The 22660-nt window shown below is 38.4% G+C and overlaps 2 protein-coding genes across 4 annotated transcripts in view; one reads left to right on the plus strand and one right to left on the minus strand.

The window, feature by feature from the left end:
• bod1l1 (biorientation of chromosomes in cell division 1-like 1) overlaps positions 1-12302 on the minus strand; it is a 33062-nt gene extending 20760 nt beyond the window's left edge. For 2 of the 3 annotated variants that reach the window (XR_014629884.1, XR_014629885.1), the window contains exons 1-9: positions 10492-10724; positions 9707-9831; positions 6522-6739; positions 5978-6156; positions 5624-5735; positions 4063-4209; positions 3311-3468; positions 1890-1986; positions 1684-1792 (exon numbers count right to left, since the gene is read on the minus strand). Coding sequence is in view for 1 of the 3 variants with exons in the window: in XM_084430983.1 (XP_084287109.1) it covers positions 1684-1792; positions 1890-1986; positions 3311-3468; positions 4063-4209; positions 5624-5735; positions 5978-6156; positions 6522-6739; positions 9707-9831; positions 10492-10608 (1262 nt within the window). In the remaining 2 variants the exon portion in view is untranslated. Of the gene's footprint in view, positions 1-1683; positions 1793-1889; positions 1987-3310; positions 3469-4062; positions 4210-5623; positions 5736-5977; positions 6157-6521; positions 6740-9706; positions 9832-10491; positions 10725-11876; positions 11902-12271 lie in introns of those variants that run through there. The other variant, XM_084430983.1, reaches the window with a different exon arrangement.
• Positions 12192-21960, plus strand: LOC311304124 (uncharacterized protein). Its single transcript, XM_084430984.1, has 4 exons — positions 12192-12406; positions 15465-16165; positions 16288-16454; positions 19871-21960. Exons 2-4 carry the CDS (start codon positions 15479-15481, stop codon positions 20757-20759), a joined length of 1743 nt encoding a protein of 580 aa, XP_084287110.1. The 5' UTR covers positions 12192-12406; positions 15465-15478; the 3' UTR covers positions 20760-21960.
• The last annotated feature ends 700 nt before the right edge of the window (positions 21961-22660 follow it).

Raw genomic sequence — 22660 nt, forward strand, 5'->3', positions numbered from 1 at the left:
AAATAGTTCATTTTAAAGAGACAGTCTCAAGACAGAGCGATCTGTCTTTTAAAGCATCAACTGAAACTACTATTTTATTTCAACTACTTGCTTATGCAACAATTGTCATTTTTGTTAGTTGAAATAGTAAACTATTTCACTAAGTTGAAATAGTAAAATAGCAAACGAACAAACACAAACAAAAATGTATAAAAATAAAAATATTAGTAACACTTCACAATAAGGTCTCATTTGTTCACAAATATAAAACAGAAAATATAAAAATAATATCTAGCTCAAAATATTAGGGCTGTAACGATACGCGATATGAAATCGAAATCGCGACACTCGGATCCACTATCCTGTTTCGCGGTGTGAGAAGGCAAAATCGCGACACACCCCTTCCAACTCTCAGAGTAACGGCCGTTTCACACATACTCCATTTGCAGTGCGTATGCGGTGCATATTTTTTCCGTAGCCTACCCATGTTAACAGGTTAGAGCTTTCACACTGCACGCGGTTGCCGTCCGTCGATCCGTTCCAGTTGCCGTGCGTATAAAGCAGTGCAGCGATCGTTTCCGCAACGAGTAATTCTTTTGTGCTGCACGTGCTGAATTAAAGTGACAGCGCATGGTTCGTGGTCAAAATGAAAACAGATTGACAATATATGCGATTAATTAAATAAAATGTAGTAATCTCACCATAAATGTATTTAATTAAATACTATCTTTTTCACTTTAAGACTGGGGAAAAGCAAGAAAAAACACAATTTACCTCAACTTGGAAGGTTTGATTGGTGGTTTGCAGCACAGGCAGTAAGCCTCAGTTACCACAGTGTGAAACAGTAGCCATTTAATTTAGCCTACTTTGTAAATGTAAGAGAACTTGATTGAAGGAGAATTTTCAACATGCTCGAATCATCACCACAATGGAGTTTAGTTCTGTTTGTTTTTCAACAGTATTTTGTTACAAAGAAAACAGAAGTGTTATAGCTTTGGCTATTTATTTATTTTATATATGGCTATTTATATTGTTAATAATTTGCATAGTTAATCTTGTTCTTTGGTGTTCAGTTTGTAAAGGTTTTACAAATGTTATTTAATAAAAAATATTGTTTTAATAAAAATCATTACCCCCCCCCCCCCACCCCCACCCCCACCCCCCAAAAATATCGTGATACGAACCGAATCGTGGGTCAAAAATCGTGATACGAACCGAATCGTGGGTTTGGTGTATCGTTACAGCCCTACAAAATATTAACAAAAACTATAACATGTGGGCTGAAAATTTCTGATAATGGTCAATTATAAACTCCAAAACAAGGTCCCTATTTGACAAATTTTTTTAATTCAGGAAAAAGTCTGATCGTTGTTTACGTGATCAATAATCATTGCACATCTCTAATAATCGTAATGTGTATTATATGCAGCTAGATTTCTGTTGTGATGCTTTATATTTAAACAACCCAATAAATTAATCAAACTTCTTATCTTTGGGGAATTAAGACAAATTGGAGGTTTTCCTAACTTTAAGAGGTTATTCACAATGATTTTTAAGAAAATTCCTTTCAAGAATTTGAATTCTAAAGTTTTGTTGCAGGAACATTTTTAAGAGATGTTTTTGGGAATTCAGAATACCTTATTCTTAAGTTATAAAATAATAGGACAATAAGAATAATTGTATTGTTGGAGAATCCCCACAGACCTGGAGTCTCTCTTTCTCTGAATGCTCAGAGCCACTTTCTTCTCCAGGACCTTCTTCTCTTTCCGAGCCTCTTTGGCCCGCGGTCTCTGATCCGCCAGTCTCTTACGGTCTGCAGGGAGAACATCTGGTCAGAGATCAGATCATTAATGCAAACACACACACACACACACACACACACACACACACACACACACACACACACACACCCTGTTCCTCATTCTGCGCTGCTCTCAGTCTGCGCTTCTCCTCCATTCGCTCTCGGTTCTGCTGTCGCTTCAGGAGACGCTCCTCTTTTTCTTTGGCCTGCGAAGTCAAAGAAACTTAAAAGTTTGGGATTTTGACAAAGACCAGATGAAAATGGTCCATTATGATGAGAATTAAAAAAGCTACATTTTAATTAAAATATTTAAGATAACACGATATTAACAAAGCACTAATATTGTTCATTGAGGAAGAAAAAAATCTAGACAAATGATGGTTTGAAATAACCAAATCCTAGTCAATAATGTTGAGCTGTGTGATCTGAACATTGAACAAAGCGAGTTAATTAACTGTCCTACGAGGTAATATAATAATCCTATATGTATGAGATTATTCAGAAAGCATAAACCTAATATAACACATCTTCTGCACAAAATGACAAATGCACAAGTGATATGAAGCATAAGAAATTCACAATATTGTTTTATGATCCTGTCTTATAACCTCATTTAAGGAGATGTTTTTTGTTCAATGTTGATATAGACCGTTTGAATTTAACTTTTGCACTAAACTATTCATTTCACTGACTAAATTTATATGCAATTTTATTCAGAGTAAAATTAAGTAAAATGAATGAACATGATGATGAAATGTTGACTAAATTAATGAGTAAAGTTTTTTTTTTTTTTAAATCAAAAGACCAAAAACAATGTCTAAAATTACAAAACTAAAATATAAACTTACACCATGTTTGTATAATAAAAATTAGGGTGAATGATGTATAAAGAAATAGAATATAGATAGGAATAAAACCAAGTTATGGTGCATGTAAGCGAAAAAAACTTTAAAGATATGTATTGTAATTTAAATCTACAGATGCAAATAAATAAAGTGCAATAAAATAAACACCTAAAAGTTTATTTTGGATGTTTTCTTTCCACCAGTCTAAAGATGACTTCTGGAAGCAACATTGAACAGTGCATGAAAAAACAATGGATTTGCATTAAGATTAATACAAGAGGAAATTTTAAACTACATTCAGGTGAAACTTTAAATACATCAGTTGCACATATCCGTGCAATGACGTTTCAGTTCGACTAAAAAAACTAAACATTCGCCGTTTTATGCTCCAGTTACATGTGGAAGCAGGTGTACATTTATTCCATACAAACCAAAAAGATTTTGAAAATACGAACCCGATGAATCAGAAACTTTGCAACAGGGCGACTGTACTAATCGCTTACTGGTGTCTCTGAAACTCTTAATCCACGTGCACCAATGTTACATTTTATCATCTAATCATTTGTTAACATGTATTCATTACTTTAATGAGCTCAATGTTTCCACCTTAAATTAATACATTATTTAAATGAATATATTGTTAGCTAACTGTGTGAACTATTAGCCTTGTTCAGAGAGTTCTCACCACAGAGCGCCTGCGCTGCTCCACCGTCACCTCGTCATCGGAGTCGCTGTAGTACCGCGAGTACAGGAAGGGTTTGTGCACGTATCCCTGTCTCACACCGCGAGGCTTCTTCTCCCTGCTGCCCTCAGAGTCCTCACCCGTCTTCTGCCCTGCCTCGTCTACACACACACACACACACATATGACTGACAGACAAGAACGGTTTGACCTAAAAATATCAAAATTGAAACTACTGCGGAAACAAAGACACCTACATCTTGGATGACCTTGAGGTAAGCTAAAACATACCAAAAATTTATTTCAAAGTGAACTATCCCTTTAGGTCCATTTAAAAGAAATGATTTATAGGGATATAAATACTATAGACACACACACACTCACTCACCCTCAGAGCTGATCTCTCCCTCCTCAGTGGACTCACTCACACACACACACACACACACTCACCCTCAGAGCTGATCTCTCCCTCCTCAGTGGACTCACACACACACACACACACACACACACACACACACACACACACACACTCACCCTCAGAGCTGATCTCTCCCTCCTCAGTGGACTCACACACACACACACACACACACACACACACACACACACACACACACACACACACACACACTCACCCTCAGAGCTGATCTCTCCCTCCTCAGTGGACTCACACACACACACACACACACACACACACTCACCCTCAGAGCTGATCTCTCCCTCCTCAGTGGACTCACACACACACACACACACACTCACCCTCAGAGCTGATCTCTCCCTCCTCAGTGGACTCACACAGAGGCTCGTCTTCTTCACTGTCGATGAACGAGGACAGATCGCTGGTGTGAACCGAACTCACGCTGATGTCACTGAGACCCTCCAGATCTGAGTCCTCCAGCGAGTACTCTGGCGAAACACACACACACACACGGTGAGATGCTTGGAAACATTATCATTTTTTGCTAATTTTTCTGCTAACCGAAACTGCATTTACTTGATCAAAAATACAGTAAAACAGTGAAATATTATTATAATGTAAATCAGCTGTTCTCTATGTGAATATATAGTAAAGTGTAATTTATTCCTGTGATCAAAGCTGAATGTTCAGCATCATTACTCCAGTCTTCAGTGTCACATGATCCTTCACAAATCACTCTAATATGATAATATGATGATCTGATGATCAACAAACATTTATGATGTTAAAAAACAGTTCATATTTTTGTGGAAACCGTGATGCATTTTATTTTTCAGGATTCTTTGATGATAGAAAGCTCAAAAGATCAGCATTTATTTGAATGTTTTGTAACATTATAAAAGTCTTTAATGTCACTTTTGATCAGTTTAATGCGTCATCAGACTGTGGAAACGCTCATACACTACTACTCAAATGTTTGGGGAAAGATAAAATACACTACTAAGTTAAAGATAAAAGATAAAATAATGAATACTTTTATTCATCAAGAACACATTAAATTGATCAGAAGTGACAGTAAAGACATTTATAATGTTACAAAAGATTTTATTTAAGATAAATGCTGTTCTTTTGAACTTTCTATTCATCAAAGAATCCAGAAAAATTAAATGCATCACGGTTTCTACAAAAAATATGACATTTTTCATGAACCGTAGGACATATGAATTAACACATAAAAGTATTAATACATGAACCTTAGGAAATGATACCATAAATTGATAAACAAGTGTATCAGTGGCTGCGTTCACATGACACCTGATTAATCTGTCATAAATCAGACTGAACAGCCTTCATGTAAAACACCTTAATCAATCCGACTGAGATCGATCCCAATGACATTTCTATTGGAATGAAAGGAGTGATTTATTCCTTTTTAGCTCATTATCTCCAAATTATGACCAGAAATGGATAAATATTAAGTCTGCTGTTTAAAACAAATAAAGAACTAATGAGAATAGTTATGATGCGCAAACATCAGGAAACTCTGTATATTCGTGCAGTGAGCGCAGGTCAGAATATATTATGATTTGAAGCTTGTGAAATATATACATATACACACACACATCAGCCCAATCACATGTTCAGCGCTCATGTAAACACTGCATTTAGAAATTGGCAGATTTTATATCTTGTTTCCAAGCATAAATTTGTTAATGTTTCTTCTCCAGTCCAGTGAATGTATCTTGATTTAAGAATGTTTGGATATTATGGTGTGTTCACACCAAAAGCAATGCACTTTGCATGAACTCTGTATGTAATCTCCTCGTGCTAATAATTACACTGGCGTTGGGTGAATACAGCATTAGCGCTGCACACCGGGACTGAGGGTCAGTGGTGTCGTACCTTCTCTCAGCCGCTCTCTGGTCTTCTGCTTCACACTGCAGGGCTTCAGCGGCTCCGGCTCCCGGCTCTCCTCTCTCAGCTTCCCTGAGGATTTACTGCTCTCCTCCTCCTCCTGCAAGTCAAGTCTCCTTCATTTATACAGCGCTTTAACAATATAGAGTCTCACAGCAGCTTTACAGTGATAACAGGAGATTACAGTAACAGAGAGTGTTTAGGCTTTACAGCAGATCTAGAGTAAAGTTATTGTCCAGATAAAGTTAGTTTTGATTGATTCACTTCCGATGTGAAGATCATTAGTGATTAACTCAGGGGCCGCTAACATGTGAGTATGTGAAACTCCTCCTCCTCCTTCACCTGTTCTTCTGCTTCTCCTCCATCGTTCCCAGACTCCTCCTTCTCCTCCTCCTTCATCTCTTCGCGCTCCTCCTCCTCTTCCTCAGGGAGGCTGATGTCCATCATGTCGTTCTCTGTGGGGTCGTGGATCGGGTCTGAAACGCTGGTCTGGATCTGAGCATCAGCGCTGGAACTCGCAGCTGGAGGACAACACCACAGATCAGAGAAGCTGAGGACTCAAACATCTGCTGCTTTATTACTCACTCCTTTTATTATGCCTTTATTTAACTAGGGAACTTAAAACTCACTGAGACTAACAATGAATTTTACAGAAGTGTGACAGGAAAACCACAAATGTTCTCACAAAATAGAACAAAAAGGAAAATTATGAGTGTAAAAGAAAAAAAATGTATTTGACCAAACTTAATATCTTCAGTCAAGCTTCTTCTCCAGTAAATGTGTCTTGATTTGAGAACGTTTAGATGTTAGTGCTGGAGAACGAGACAGAAACACTGAGGAAGAGCATCATGTTTTGCAGTGATATAATAATATGTGAGACGCTGACCCGCATCATCTCCCTCATCTGCGGTCAGCGGCTCCGGATCCGGGTTCTCCACAGGAAGGGGCGGAGCTACAGCAGGAAGTTCATCCTCCTCCAGGTGGCTGTTGGGAGACAGAAACCTCCGGACGATTCGCTCGACCTGCGGACGAAACGTGTGATGGACCTTCGGGTCCACGACCTGAGCCACGATCCGGTCCACTCCCTGCTCCAGCATACCCGACCTGACACACACACACACACACACACACACACACACACACACACACACACACACACAGGAGGAGGTGAGAGAGAGTGAGAGACAGGAGGACAGACAAACGAATGGAAAAACAAACAAACAAACATACGGACAGACAAACAAACAAATGGACAAAGACGAACAGACAGACAAACAGACAAAAGTACAGACAGACAAACATACAAACGAATGGACAGACAGACAAACAGACAAAAGTACAGACAGACAAACATACAAACGAATGGACAGACAGACAAACAGACAAAAGTACAGACAGACAAACGAATGGACAGACAAACAGACAAAAGTACAGACAGACAAACGAATGGACAGACAGAAAAACAGACAAAAGTACAGACAGACAAACATTCAAACGAATGGACAGACAGACAAACAGACAAAAGTACAGACAGACAAACGAATGGACAGACAAACAGACAAAAGTACAGACAGACAAACGAATGGACAGACAGACAAACAGACAAAAGTACAGACAGACAAACATACAAACGAATGGACAGACAGACAAACAGACAAAAGTACAGACAGACAAACGAATGGACAGACAAACAGACAAAAGTACAGACAGACAAACGAATGGACAGACAGACAAACAGACAAAAGTACAGACAGACAAACGAATGGACAGACAAACAGACAAAAGTACAGACAGACAAACGAATGGACAGACAAACAGACAAAAGTACAGACAGACAAACGAATGGACAGACAGACAGACAGACAAAAGTACAGACAGACAAACGAATGGACAGACAAACAGACAAAAGTACAGACAGACAAACATACAAACGAATGGACAGACAAACAGACAAAAGGACAGACAGACAAACGAATGGACAGACAGACAAACAGACAAAAGTACAGACAGACAAACATACAAACGAATGGACAGACAGACAAACAGACAAAAGTACAGACAGACAAACATACAAACGAATGGACAGACAGACAAACAGACAAAAGTACAGACAGACAAACATACAAACGAATGGACAGACAGACAAACAGACAAAAGTACAGACAGACAAACATACAAACGAATGGACAGACAGACAAACAGACAAAAGTACAGACAGACAAACGAACAAACGAATGGACAGACAGACAAACAGACAAAAGTACAGACAGACAAACGAATGGACAGACAAACAGACAAAAGTACAGACAGACAAACGAATGGACAGACAAACAGACAAAAGTACAGACAGACAAACGAATGGACAGACAGACAAACAGACAAAAGTACAGACAGACAAACATACAAACGAATGGACAGACAGACAAACAGACAAAAGTACAGACAGACAAACGAATGGACAGACAAACAGACAAAAGTACAGACAGACAAACGAATGGACAGACAGACAAACAGACAAAAGTACAGACAGACAAACAAATGGACAGACAAACAGACAAAAGTACAGACAGACAAACGAATGGACAGACAGACAAACAGACAAAAGTACAGACAGACAAACATACAAACGAATGGACAGACAGACAAACAGACAAAAGTACAGACAGACAAACAGACAAAAGTACAGACAGACAAACGAATGGACAGACAGACAAAAGTACAGACAGACAAACGAATGGACAGACAGACAAACAGACAAAAGTACAGACAGACAAACATACAAACGAATGGACAGACAAAAGGACAGACAGACAAACGAATGGACAGACAGACAAACAGACAAAAGTACAGACAGACAAACATACAAACGAATGGACAGACAGACAAACAGACAAAAGTACAGACAGACAAACATACAAACGAATGGACAGACAGACAAACAGACAAAAGTACAGACAGACAAACGAATGGACAGACAAACAGACAAAAGTACAGACAGACAAACGAATGGACAGACAGACAAACAGACAAAAGTACAGACAGACAAACACAAACGAATGGACAGACAGACAAACAGACAAACGAATGGACAGACAGACAAACAGACAAAAGTACAGACAGACAAACGAACAAACGAATGGACAGACAGACAAACAGACAAAAGTACAGACAGACAAACGAATGGACAGACAAACAGACAAAAGTACAGACAGACAAACGAATGGACAGACAGACAAACAGACAAAAGTACAGACAGACAAACACAAACGAATGGACAGACAGACAAACAGACAAAAGTACAGACAGACAAACGAATGGACAGACAAACAGACAAAAGTACAGACAGACAAACGAATGGACAGACAAACAGACAAAAGTACAGACAGACAAACGAATGGACAGACAGACAAACAGACAAAAGTACAGACAGACAAACACAAACGAATGGACAGACAGACAAACAGACAAAAGTACAGACAGACAAACGAATGGACAGACAAACAGACAAAAGTACAGACAGACAAACGAATGGACAGACAGACAAACAGACAAAAGTACAGACAGACAAACGAATGGACAGACAGACAAACAGACAAAAGTACAGACAGACAAACATACAAACGAATGGACAGACAGACAAACAGACAAAAAGGACAGACAGACAAACGAATGGACAGACAGACAAACAGACAAAAGTACAGACAGACAAACATACAAACGAATGGACAGACAAACAGACAAAAGGACAGATAGACAAACAGACAAAAGGACAGACAGACAAACAAAAGTACAAACAGATGACCAGACAGACAAACAGACAAAAGGACAGATAGACAAACAGACAGATGACCAGACAGACAAACATACAACCGAATGGACAGACAAACAAACAAACAAAAGTATAGACAGACAGACAGACGACCAGACAAATAGACAGACAAAAAAACTAATGGACAAACAGATGATCGCACAGACAGAGTCAGACAGACAAACAAATGAACGAACAAACGAACAAACAAACAAACAAACAAACGGACGGACAGACATAGACAGACACACACACAGACGTACTGCAGGACCAGTTGTCTGATGCTGTTCCTCAGCTGGTTCTTGTTGAGCTGTGGACTCCAGGTGTGATTGGCCAGATGATTGGACACGAAGTTATCGACCCGCTGTCGCAAGTGCAGATACGCCGGCTGAGGAGAACAACACCACACATTATTAACTATAACCTTCTTTATCAAACATCACAGATCAAACTATAACCTTCTTTATCAAACATCACAGATTACACTATAATCTTATTTATCCAGTACAAGTCTCTCAGTATAACTGTACAAACATGTTCTTTCTGCTGTCAAATATGACCTGAGTTTATCAAGTAAACGTGAGAATAACTTTGATATTGTTAATATTTCAGCTGGACTGAAGCAGATTTACTTCATTATCCAGACATCATTTAATATAAACATCACGAGTATCAAATATGATCATCAGGCTTTTGAAGAAGGGTTATCTGTTCATCTGTCAGTCATCATTGCATTGCATTATTGCATTGCATTATTAATGCTTTGATCATAAAACTGAGCATTTAAATATCATCTAACTTAATTAAGACATATTATTGGCAGATATTGATATTATTGATCGATGCTGATTTAACATTAACCCGTGACTGATCGGTTTATCACAGGACTCTCGTGATCGATTATCAATAAATACATGATTAGTTCTGTGATAGTATCGGACGGTGACATCAGAGACTGGGCACTTCAGATAATACCATGCTATTACTGTGGTTCCTGAGGTAAAATCATGGTAAAGTCGTGTTGTTGTGAAGTAAATGAGTGTTTTGCCTTTGTATCCACGTCCGCCAGGCAGTCTCTGCGGAACTGGTCGAACAGGCCCTCCGTCTTCAGGTGATTGACGATCATCGACACCAGCTGCGGGTCTCCGGGGTGAAGAGCCGCCATCGCCACACACTCGGAACCCACACCAGCAGAACTCGGTCCAGCAGAACCTCCGAAAACAGCACAACCGCGGATGCGCGCTACTGAGGGAGCGACGACCCGGAAGTTTATACCGCACACAGGAAACAGGAGAAGGAGAAAAAGCAAAACAAGCGCGGACCTTCAGCGCCATCTAGAGGACACACTGCGAGTTTGATCCTTTACAGCAGCGGAGAACAACTGTACAAGTAAAATACACACAACTAATTAATTAATTAAATTAAAATACATTAATAAAAATATGTTATTTAAATAATTTTTTTACATACTTATATACTTTTATTTAAATAAATAATAAAAATTAATGCATTTGATTAAAATGATACATTATTAAAATAAAATTTGGTTTGAATATATAAAATAAAAGAATAATTAAACTAAATAACTAAAACGCGATTCAAATGAAATAATGAAATAATAAATTGATAAAAAGGAAATTTAATTTAAATAAATAATAATGAATAAAGCTATTTGATTTAAATCATTTGATTAAAAAGTATTTGATTAAAATGAATAAAATGATTAATATAAATATATATTTTTATTGATTTATGTAATAAATTAATACATTTTATTAAAATAAAATTGATTTGAATATTTAAAATGAAGAATTGATGAACTAAATAACTAAAACGCGATTTAAATCAAAATAATAAATTAATAAATTGATTAAAATTAAATTTGATTTGAAAAATAATGAATACAGGTATTTGATTAAAATAATTTTATTAAAAGGGTTATTTAAATAAAAATAATATGAAAATAATGAACAGAATTAAAATAAATATTTTTTATTTAAATAAATAATAAATTTGCTAACACATTTGATTAAAATAAATAAATAAAAATGACTCAAATAAATAATTTTGATTTGAATATATCACAATAAATAACTTTGATCAAACTAAATAAATAACTAAAAGTTGTCTTTAATAAAAATAAGAAAAGTAGTGTTAAAAGTGTAAAAACACTTAAATAGTATAGAGTATATAAAATATATTATTTTAACTAAATGTATTAATTTATTATTTCTTTAAATAATGTAATCATGTTCATCGTTTTATTTATTGTTATTTAAATCTAACCATGTGACGCAGAGTAATGTAGCGATGTAATGAAAAACATGTGGCAGCGGTGGGATTCGAACCCACGCCCCCGAAGAGACTGGAGCCTTAATCCAGCGCCTTAGACCGCTCGGCCACGCTACCGCTGAAGCAGCAGTCGACCCTTACCTGTTTCGGCTAGTGTAAATCACCCCTAAGGGACAAGGCGATAGAAAGACATTAGGAAATGGGAGGCAAAATGATATGTCAGTGCTTTTGCGTTCTTTCGCAAATGTTTTGTGTTCCCATAAACGGAAAAGGTCTTTATTTAACAACCTAACATGCAGAGATCGAAGACACAGAAACAAAACCACATAGCCTAACCATAAACCATAACGGACAATGATCCGACAGAACTCAAGCGTTTAAGTACACAGGGAGAGAAAAGTAAGTACGAATGGGTTAATTAAATCAGTGACCAGGGCACAAAGAACATAGGCAAACAGAACAGAATAGTTTCGGTCTCTGTATTAGACCTTGCTCTAGTCTAGGCTATAAAAAAGTCTCTACAAAGTTTTCCTGACCTTTCTCCGCCCAGCTCATCCTCCTATTCTCAAAAATATTCAGCGACACAAACTTTAATTCAGTCAAATCGAGTGAAGGTTCGTGTTCTCAGGCTGCTGGAATTTAAAGACAGATTACTTTACTGGAACATACACGTAAGTACATTTTCATAGATTTATTCACCATTAATAACATTCAATGTAGGCCTATAACAGTTTTAAAAATGAAACAAAAGCAACAAAACCTCAGTTTGGGATTGTTGTTTTGTGATCTCAGTGAAAGTACTCAAATCTGCCGACACTGTCAGTGTTTTTATTTAATTTTTTAGACGAACTTCAAGAATCTTTAGGACTTCAGCTGGATTTTCCTAAAAGTCAAACATCACAGTATATTTTTTATATCCACCGTTGCTGATTTGAACTCTTTTTTTGACTAGGCTACTCGTTTATTCTCCGGTCTACTTTATCTCTTTATCGTGCTTCAAATTCTTATCTGTATTTATGACTAGTTTATTTTTCCTAAATAGACTTTGCTAATTGTCTGAGTACACCCGAATCGTGAATGATTTTGTGTCTATGTGGCTCAGAGCAAAATCTACAACCTGTAGAATTAAATAACATCAGGCATGCATTACTGTAATCTTTAGATGATATATTGTGCCATTTGAATAAATATGTCATCATACGCCATTGCGTCAAAGCAGCTTTACAGAAAATGCATGTCTACATTATAATTTAGTGTGTTCTGCTATCAGAGGTGACTGTGTCCATGTAGCCGAATGTATTTCAGAAATATAGGCTACATATAAAAATGTTAGCTTTCCAATAAAATCGTCCCCCACTCTCCCATATTGTAATGTCTTAATAAAGACGAACAAAGGAGCTTTTTGTTTAAAGTTTTAATGCAGAACAGCAGTAACATCAGGCACATTAGCCCACACAGCTCTTATATTTTCTCATACGCACTTCATAAACTCTCCTCATTAACCCTGTAAATGCTGATGCTGAAGAAAACGGCAAATCACAACTATCACAAACAGACTTCTGCACCACAGTATAGTGCTATTCTATACAGGAGTTAAATTACAGTATGAAATACAACATTACTTGTTATAGCAATTTTTAAAAAGTTACAACATTAAAGCTGCTTTAAAAACTGCAGACAGATCTGCTACGTCATTTATCAAAAAAGGCTATGTTATATAGTATAAGATATTATTATAACACATTAACAGGCTATCTACAAATAGCGAGTTCCCTGTCAGTCAGACATTCGACGTTACGTCAGACGTGAACTGATGAATTGGGATCTCACCAATCATCTTTGAGTGTAAACTAAACGAGCCGATGGACACTGCCGTGTAAGATCTGCCATGGCACACCCAGAAGTATATGAGGAATATAAGGAGGCGGTCTTGCACTCGCACATTCAAGCTTTCTCTTCAGAGCCGAGTGTGAGTTGCGTATCGCATCGCATCAGCTATGGAGATGCACATCCCTAAGTCCACCTCAGTGCTAGACAAGGATGTTTCTGTTCTGCTTGCAGAAGTCCTACCGGAGAAGGATGTGATAGAGCCTGTCCCTCCAGCCGATATGAAGTCAGGGTTTTACAGCCCATACTTCATTGTAACCCGAGAAAGGTGGTGGATTATGACCGACCTTGGACCTGCATGTTTTGAATAGGGCTTTCACAAGCTCCGGTTCAAAAAGCTAACGCAGAGACGCATTTTCAAATGCATTTAACCCAAGGATTGGTTTGCAGTGATCGACTTGAAGGGACACATAGTTTCATATCTTGAATGGCTCATACTAGCCCACTCGCGAGAGCAGTTGTGCGAACACAGGGACCTGGTGCTCCAGCACCTCAGCCATCTGGGGCTTTGGGTCAACTGGGAAAAGAGCAAACTCTTCCCCATGCAGTTTATCTCTTTTGTCAGAATGGAGTTGGACTCAGCCAACCTGACAGCACGCCTCATGGTGGAACGGTTCCACTGAAATGATTTCACGAAACGCATCCGCAGCCGGAATCACGCCGCTCTCGTCTTGTCTCGTCTGCACTGGCACATCAAATGCCTCGAGTTGCTAACAGCATTGTTTGCGAACACTATATTCAATTCAATTCACGTTTATTTGTATAGCGCTTTTCACAATACTCATAACTTCAAAGCAACTTTACAGAAAGTGCATGATACCATATTACAATTTAGAGTGTTCTGTTATCAGAGCTAAGTAGTCTACCCCCTTTCCTTTCTGCAAGAATAGCTGGAGCGAAGGTTGTCTCCCTCCACCCTGAAAGTGTATGTTGCATCGCACATCACGATGCAGTAGATGGTCCATGGGCAAGCACGACCTGATCATTCGGTTCCTGAGGGGCGCAAGAAGGTTAAATCCTCCCCACCCTCACCTTGTACTCTCTTGGGACCTCTCCTTGGTCTTAGCAGCCTTACAAAGAGCACCCTACGAAGCACTGCAGTCAGTAGAGCTTAAAATCCTGTCTCTTAAGACGACGCTCCTGACTGCACTGGCTTCTGTTAAGAGGGTGGGGTCAATGAATCGTGCCTGGAATTTGGACCGGCCAACTCTTACGTAATCCTGAAACCCTGGGCAAGATATGTGCCCAAGGCTCCCTGGAGGAGGCAGACCCAGCCCTTGCCTTGCTTTGTACCGTTTGTGCTTTGCACCTATATGTGGACTGAACGCAGAGGTTCAGGACCTCAGAACGGCTTTTTGTCTGTTATGGAGGCCAGCAGAAGGGAAAGGCTGTCTCCAAGCAGAGGTTGTCCCACTGGATAGTGGACGCCATAGTTTTGGGATATCAGGCCCAAGACCAGCCAATCCCCCTTGGGGTGAGCGCTCATTCCCGATGGAGTGTTGCCTCCTCCTGGGCGCTGGTGCACGGCGCCTTGCTACCAGACATTTGTAGAGCTGTGGGCTGGGTGACACCTAACACATATTTTTAAGGTTTTACAATCTTCATGTAGAGCCTTTGTCCTCCATTGTACTCGCCACAAGTAGCCAGTAACAATGGGGACCCACTCCCCTCCTAGGACGGGATACGTGCGCTATCTGCTCCACATGTGCGTTCCCCACCTGGCGCACGTCTGACGTAGGTTTCATTAGTAACCTAGACGATCTTCATTCATTGTTACTGTAAATAACAAATGATTATTTGTGATTATTTTTGAGAAATATATGTAATTTTCTCTCTTCACAGATCCTGCTCTAATCATGGAGGCAGCAGGTATTTTATGTGATTCGCTCTTTCCCTGGCTGGAGAACCGAAAGGAATGTGCAGGAAAGCTGCTGGAACTGGCGCAAGAGCTGGAAAATGTTCATCAGGGCAGCAACATCGCTCAGGTGGTCGGAGCTGCCACAACTGTGGGCGCATTATCTGGAGCACTGCTTGCCACTATCTTAACCGGAGGTCTGGCCAGCCCTCTATTGGCTGCTGCAACAGCAGGCACTCTATTCAGTATCACTTCCACATTGGTAGAGGCAGGTTTGTCCAGCAGTACCTTTAATAAAGCTACTGAATTAATTAAGGAAGATGAGAAGGTTGGCACGAGCATTCAGAAGCAACTGCGAGATCTGAAGGACAGGTGTGCAGGAGCGCCGCTCGGGGCTCATGCTGATGAGCTGGACTGTGAGTTCACCACTCAACTTATGTCGGCTCTGGCCAGAAGGAGTGATACTCCCGTACCCCTAGACTTTCTCAGAGGTTTCAACAGGGCCACGTTCTTTCGTCACATGACACCAGGTGGACTGGCTCCAGCCGAGGCCACACGCTTTATCTGCCAAGCTATGAGCCTTGTTAGTTCCTCTGTGATCACGAGTGGCCTGAAGGTGTCGGCCACAGAAATGGTGAAGAACATCGAACTCATTGGCATTAAAGCTGCTGTTAAAGCAGGATCAAGGGTATCAGCTTTCTTTCCTCAAGCATCACATTTGAAGAAAATTGCGAAAAATGTATATGAAATATTCACTGCATTGCATTGATATGTTAGACAGTAATTTTGTGATTGTATCTTTCTTTCTAGGCACTGGGTGTGATTGGTGTAGGCATCTGTCTGTATGACCTGATTGTGAAGACTGAAGAACTAATAAAGGGCAATCGGGTCACGGAGGCCAGCAAGTTCTTACGGGATTCAGCCAGGCAAATACTGGACGGCCGACAAAAGCTAAAGGAACAGCTGGATGCAATGCAGTAGGATATTTTATTTTCTACACATTTTGGTAACACTTTACAATAAGGTTCTTTGGTTAACATTAGTATTAATTAACATGAACTCACCATGAGCAATACATTTGTTACAGTATTTAATAATCTTTATTAATGTTAGTTAATAAAAATAGCCAACTAATTAGTTAAATTTTATTTCTGTGTCATGCCAAACATTTGGCCCATCCATGGGATTACAAGACACCACAAACTTATTTAGCAAACATCTTCCGGTCGCATATACAAATCATTCGGAGAAATACCCGAATACAAATATATACATACACACATGTATACATACACATACACACACACACACACAGCATATACAAACAAATCCTCATCTACAGATCATCTCGATAGAGAGCTTGTTTCCTCTTCTCCCAGGCTTTCTCAAGATAATTGGCTAATTTATGTTTCACATGTGAACAGCCAACAGTCTTTGAGCATCATCCATATTTACCAAATCAATCTCTGATTTTATCTTACAAAACAAAAAAATCACGTGGTTCACAATAAAATGGACAGTAAAAAACTAAATGGAACATATTTTCTATATCATTCAAACAACACATGGGACAGATCATTTTTTCCTCTTCTAAATTAACATATCGTCCTGTTTCAACAGTCAAAGGTAAAACACCAGATCTCACTTGAGCACACTTTGCCTTTTTGACAAGTTATATACATAATTCTCTGTGCCATATTCTGGCTTTATCATCACAAAAATACGCAATTTTGGCTTAGCCCATAAATTGTCAGCCCACTGCTCTTTATCTATAACAAACACAGATTTAATAAACAAACCAATATTCAGCTTTTCATTATTAGAAAACAACTCACCAAACCCATATTTACAAAACAGTTTGCATATATCTTTAGACCAAGGACCAAGAATACGTTTATCCCAGAGAAATATTTTCCTCGTCAACCTATTTGCGTCCATATCTAATAAACGATTACATAACTGGGCCATACATATCTTCCAACGAGCCTCACATGATTCCCATTCCCATGTCTCCCACTATTGCCAATGTTGGAGCATATTTGTGTACACCCAGAAAATATCTTATGGCACTATTTTGCACTAATTCACAATTAGATATGTGTTTCTAAGTCCTCAAACCCCCACAATATAATCAAGTATAGGGCACACACAAGCTTGAAACAATTTAGAGTAAGTTTGGAAACTTATGTCTTTCAGATTCTTGCTTTTACCAATAATTCGGACGTGCAGAATCAGCCAAAACCTTTCCTAAAGTTCATATGTTCATCAATATAGAAACCTACATATTTATATGAGTCTGCAAAGTTCAGCTTGTGTGACCCAATTTTAAACTCATAGATGCTGCGAGTAGTTTCTAAAATGAATTAAAATGAATTATTTCTGTTTTCTTTCTATTGATAAACAGTCTCCACTTATTACACCAATCATCAATATAGGAGAATATCCGCTGCATATTATCTTCAGAGGGAGACAGTAAAACTGTCATTCGCGTACAGAAGAATACTTATCATTTCATTTCCACAGGTTAACCCACAATTCAATGCTTTAATTTCCTTTGCCATCTCATTTATATCAATTGCAAATAAAGTGGGGGACAAAGCATCACCCTGTTTTACCCCTGATGATGTTGGGAACCAGTTTGGGTTTACTTCATTTAATCTAACACATGCTATGGGCTTGTGATAAACAGACTTCTGAGCCCAATAAAAATGTCCATTTACCCCGTACTCAATAAGTTTATATGCTAACAGATCCCTATTGATCATATCAAAAGCTTTTTGAAAATCAGTAAAGCACGAATATGTTGGCTTATTTTCACTTATTCTTTTAGTTATAATTGTAGACAATACAAAAATGTGATCAAGACTTATAGAACCCATTTTGTTCTTCCACGAGGATCTCTTCTTTCTCTAGGTACACCATGAGCCTCTCATTAAGTATTGTAGAATACAATTTATAAACTGTGCTCATTAAACTAATCCCTCTATAATTCAAAGGCACCCTCGGATCCTCATTTTGGGATTTTGGTATCGGATCAATAATAAATTTAAGCCACATAGATGGTATTTTGCCGGATTCATAACATCATTTAAATAAATCAAACAAAATATCGAATAGTTTGGGCGTTTTTAGTATTTCAGTTGGTATATTTTCAAGGCCCGTCGCTTTTCCCAACTTATCTTTATTAATGGCCATTTTAACTTCTTCTTTTCTAATACTCTTATTAAGATCCTCATTTATCCAATATTCCCCATTTAAAATGTGGCCCTCTACATTTTTCCTCTGACATATATCCTCGTAGTACCCCATCAAAATCAAAAGTCTCACTAGAGAAGAGACCTTTGAAGTCTTTCTCCCACCTATCGATTATATCAGACAGCTCAGTCATTAAATTACCATCATAACCCAGCACTTCCATGGGGATTTTCCAACTACGTCTTGGCCCTCGTTCATTCATTTCTGCCCAAAATCTCTTAGGGTCAGACGTTTGGATTCTCTTCAAGTTTAATACCTGTCCTCTTTGATAACGTCTTTTATAGAATCTGTATCTTTTATCAAACCTATTCTGACTATTCTTGAATGTTTCTAATAGTTTCTTCTTTTCTATATAATTATTTGAGCAGTTCAGAAACATATTTTCTGCTTTACGCATAGATTGCCACAGTTCTTTTAACTCTTTGTTCCTAATTAATGGCATGTAAAATTATAATTGTCTCCAGCTTTGACCTCAAACTCTATGTCTTCTTCAATCAAATTACAAAAGCTGACATACCAGTTATCAAAATTTTCTTGCTCTCTAGAACATAATTGTATATCATTCTTTATTTTCAAAAGGGTTGATTGTTGTAAACTCGAGAATAAAAAGTTAGCTGGGAAAATCCTGCTGACTTTACTTTTTGTGGATGAATTTTGTAAACTCTCCTGATAAGCTACATGACAATGAGCCTCAATCTTTATAAAAAAAATTAATCACAGTAAAGAATGATCTGGAATTCTGCTTCTTTCTCCAATCAAATCCATACAATTTGCCATTTTACTTAATTGATTTGGAACTAATACTTCAAATAAGTCACATATTTGTAGGCAGTCATATGGAACAAGTCAACCACGCTTTACCCTTGACAGATACTGATGAATAGTTATCACTTAGAGGACATATCCTCCCATTAACAATACATAACTTAGATTATTTTAAGTGTAGAAGTGCAGTTAATTATTAGTTCATGCTAACTAATGTAGTTAACTAATGAACCTTATTGTAAAGTGTTACCCACATTTTTAATTTCTACTAATTTATCTGTCTTGGCCAAAGCTGCTGCAATTTTGAAAATGCAAACAATAATGAAGGTCTGAGGTAACTGATTGACTGACAGTACTACTTTTCTCATTACAGCGAAATCATCCAAAAATTGGTCCAAATGAAGGGGATCATCGAGAACTTGGGGGGATATTCTCTCAGCATGGATGAAAATGGACAGAGAATAATTGATTATATCATGGGAACATGTACAGACGACACGGTTGTCTCCTGGCTTGAGGGATTAACTCATCAGATTGAATTTCTGAATCTGCTACGATTTTTTCTGGAGAATTTGGGTCACATTCTTGAGGATTTGAGAAACCCTAGCGAAGATCACATAGACATTGTGTTTGTGGCTCATGGCAGTATTGTCGACCGGTTTATGCCAGCAGGAGGACTGGTGCCCACACATAACATCAGAGACACCATTCTCTACTCTCCGTGGAACTGCAGAATTAACTCCAGTGCTGCATTTGCAATTGCTCAGGGGAACATACGAGTGACAGACAGAATGTTTGTCGATATGACTAATTGTGAGCCGAACCCTTTGCCAGATCACTGGAACAGCATGCGAGAATCTCTCCACGACATCCCAGTGATCCATCTAGCCCCTGTGACCCCTGACGAAACAGTATGGGAATTTTTTCATCAGTATTGGATGAATAGAGGCATGGAAATAGAAGACCGTGTTATTATTCCATATGTTGTCCCAGGAGATCTGGTAAATGCATTCGGAAAGATCCCCCTGTTCATGTTCATATTTGCAACATCATTTATACTCATGATCCAAGGTAAAACAGCTACTGTGCACCTGGCTGCTTGTTTGGGCCGAGACGAAAGTCCATCAAGGCCAGTAGAGTGGCGAAGACAGTATGCCTACACAATTGATGGAACCTGGATGACTGTGAACACCTATAATAGGTACATGTACTCTGAGTTATTCAGAGCCTTTAGATTGTTGTTTGACAGAAACCGTAGATAAATCAGCTGAACGGCCTCTGGGTCAGTCCTGATATGGAGTACCATGAGTGACCCTGAGCGGGGCAGTTTAATGTCCAAGACCAGACAACTTTTTTTCATGTTGAAGGAACTTTTAGTTGAGCACTTTTAGAACAGTTCAGGGGCCGTATTCACAAAGCATTTTATCTTACCACTAGGAGTACTCCTAAATCACACTAAAAGATTTCAGCTAGGAGTTTTCTCTTAAAAGTTATTCACAACGCCTTTCAGACCTACTCTTAGTAAAGAAAAATGACAACTCCTAAACTAAGAGTGAGTCTTCGTTGCTATGGATGACGTCATTACTCATGCACGAGCTTGACTGAAGTGACCACCTTGATTGGCTGATGATTGTAACGCGGGAATGATTCCAAACCCCTCCCCTATGATGATGAGTGACAGGTGACAGGTCTGAGAATGCATGCGCTACACAAGTAGTGCGAAGGACGGAAGATGATGAATAACTGAATAAATAGCCTAAATGAATAAAGAGTAAGGCAAAACAAATAGCCTAGTAGCCTAATGAAACATATGGATTGATGCAATATCTTTGCAACATTATTGAATTAATCTGACACTATATGCCTCTGCCTACGTTTGCAAAGAGAAGAACATTTTAATTTGATTCACAATGAAACTTTACAATTAGTTAACATGCAATGAGTAGCCTAGTTTTGGTTGTTGTTGGTGGCGTTATTGCATCCCTAGTTATGCCTACAATGCAGAATTGTTCCCTCGCGATTGGAAGCTCCTGTAGCCGCCGCATACGCATTTCAAAACATCGCAACGTGAAATGCCACAGAAAGCGGTTTGTGAAGGTCTTAGTGAGTTAGGAGTCCTCTCGACTTCTTTTAAGCTGTCTCAGGCTTAGGTGCTACTTTTAGGGCTAAAATGCTTCGTGAATTACTCTTAGTCAAAAAAATTAGGAGTCCTAAAGTTACGAGTGACACGCCCATTATTTTTAGGTGTTGCTCCTAAATTCGCCAGTTAGAGCTACTTTTAGCCTTAAAATTCTTTGTGAATACGGCCCCAGGTCTTTCTATCCCATCATATTAACCACTGACATGTTTCAACCACAACATAAAGATAAATAACAAATTACATATGGAGTATTGTGCTATGATAATTCCAACTGTAACATTATGGGAAAAAAATATTGGTTTGCATTTAAACAAACAAAAGAATTCAGTAAAAAAAAAATTTTTTTTTTCCTTTTCTATATCCAATTCAATTCACATTTATTTTTCATTTAATTTGCTTTCTGTGTAAAACTTATGGGTTTCACCTGTATCCGGCATACTTACTAATCTACTATTAATCTTCATTATATAATTATATTTGTTATGAATGCTCCGAGACATGAAGATTGATCCAAACGCAGCTTTATTAAATAAAGGGTAATCCAAACTTGAAATCCAGTAAACGGGTAGTGGTCAAGGCAGGCAACAATAAACAGAGTCCAATAAACAGTCCAGGGTCAAGAACAGAAAACAAACACGGGATAAACGCTCAGAAATGCAGACTAACAGTACAACAAGACTTCGCGATGAGTGAATGTGAAAACTAGGTATTTATGGTGTGAGTGAAACAAGGTGATGAGAAACAGGTGAAAGAGATGAGTGCTGATGAGTCCGGGCAGTGCATTATGGGAAATGTAGTGTTTGAAGGAGTGATCACAGTCTAGTGTGGAGTGGCCTCTGGTGGCTCTCGAAGGCACTCCAGCTGGTGACCGTTACAATATTAATCATTTTAATCATCATACGTTTTTTTTATCCATTAATTTGTGTCTTAAGGCCCGTTCACACCAAGGACGATAACTATAAAGATAACCATAAAGATATAGTTCTAAAACTCATTCTTAATATTAAAGAATATGAGAGTTCA

The sequence above is a fragment of the Rutilus rutilus genome (genome assembly GCF_951802725.1).
Source record: "Rutilus rutilus genome assembly, chromosome: 14".
Classification (NCBI taxonomy): domain Eukaryota; kingdom Metazoa; phylum Chordata; class Actinopteri; order Cypriniformes; family Leuciscidae; genus Rutilus; species Rutilus rutilus.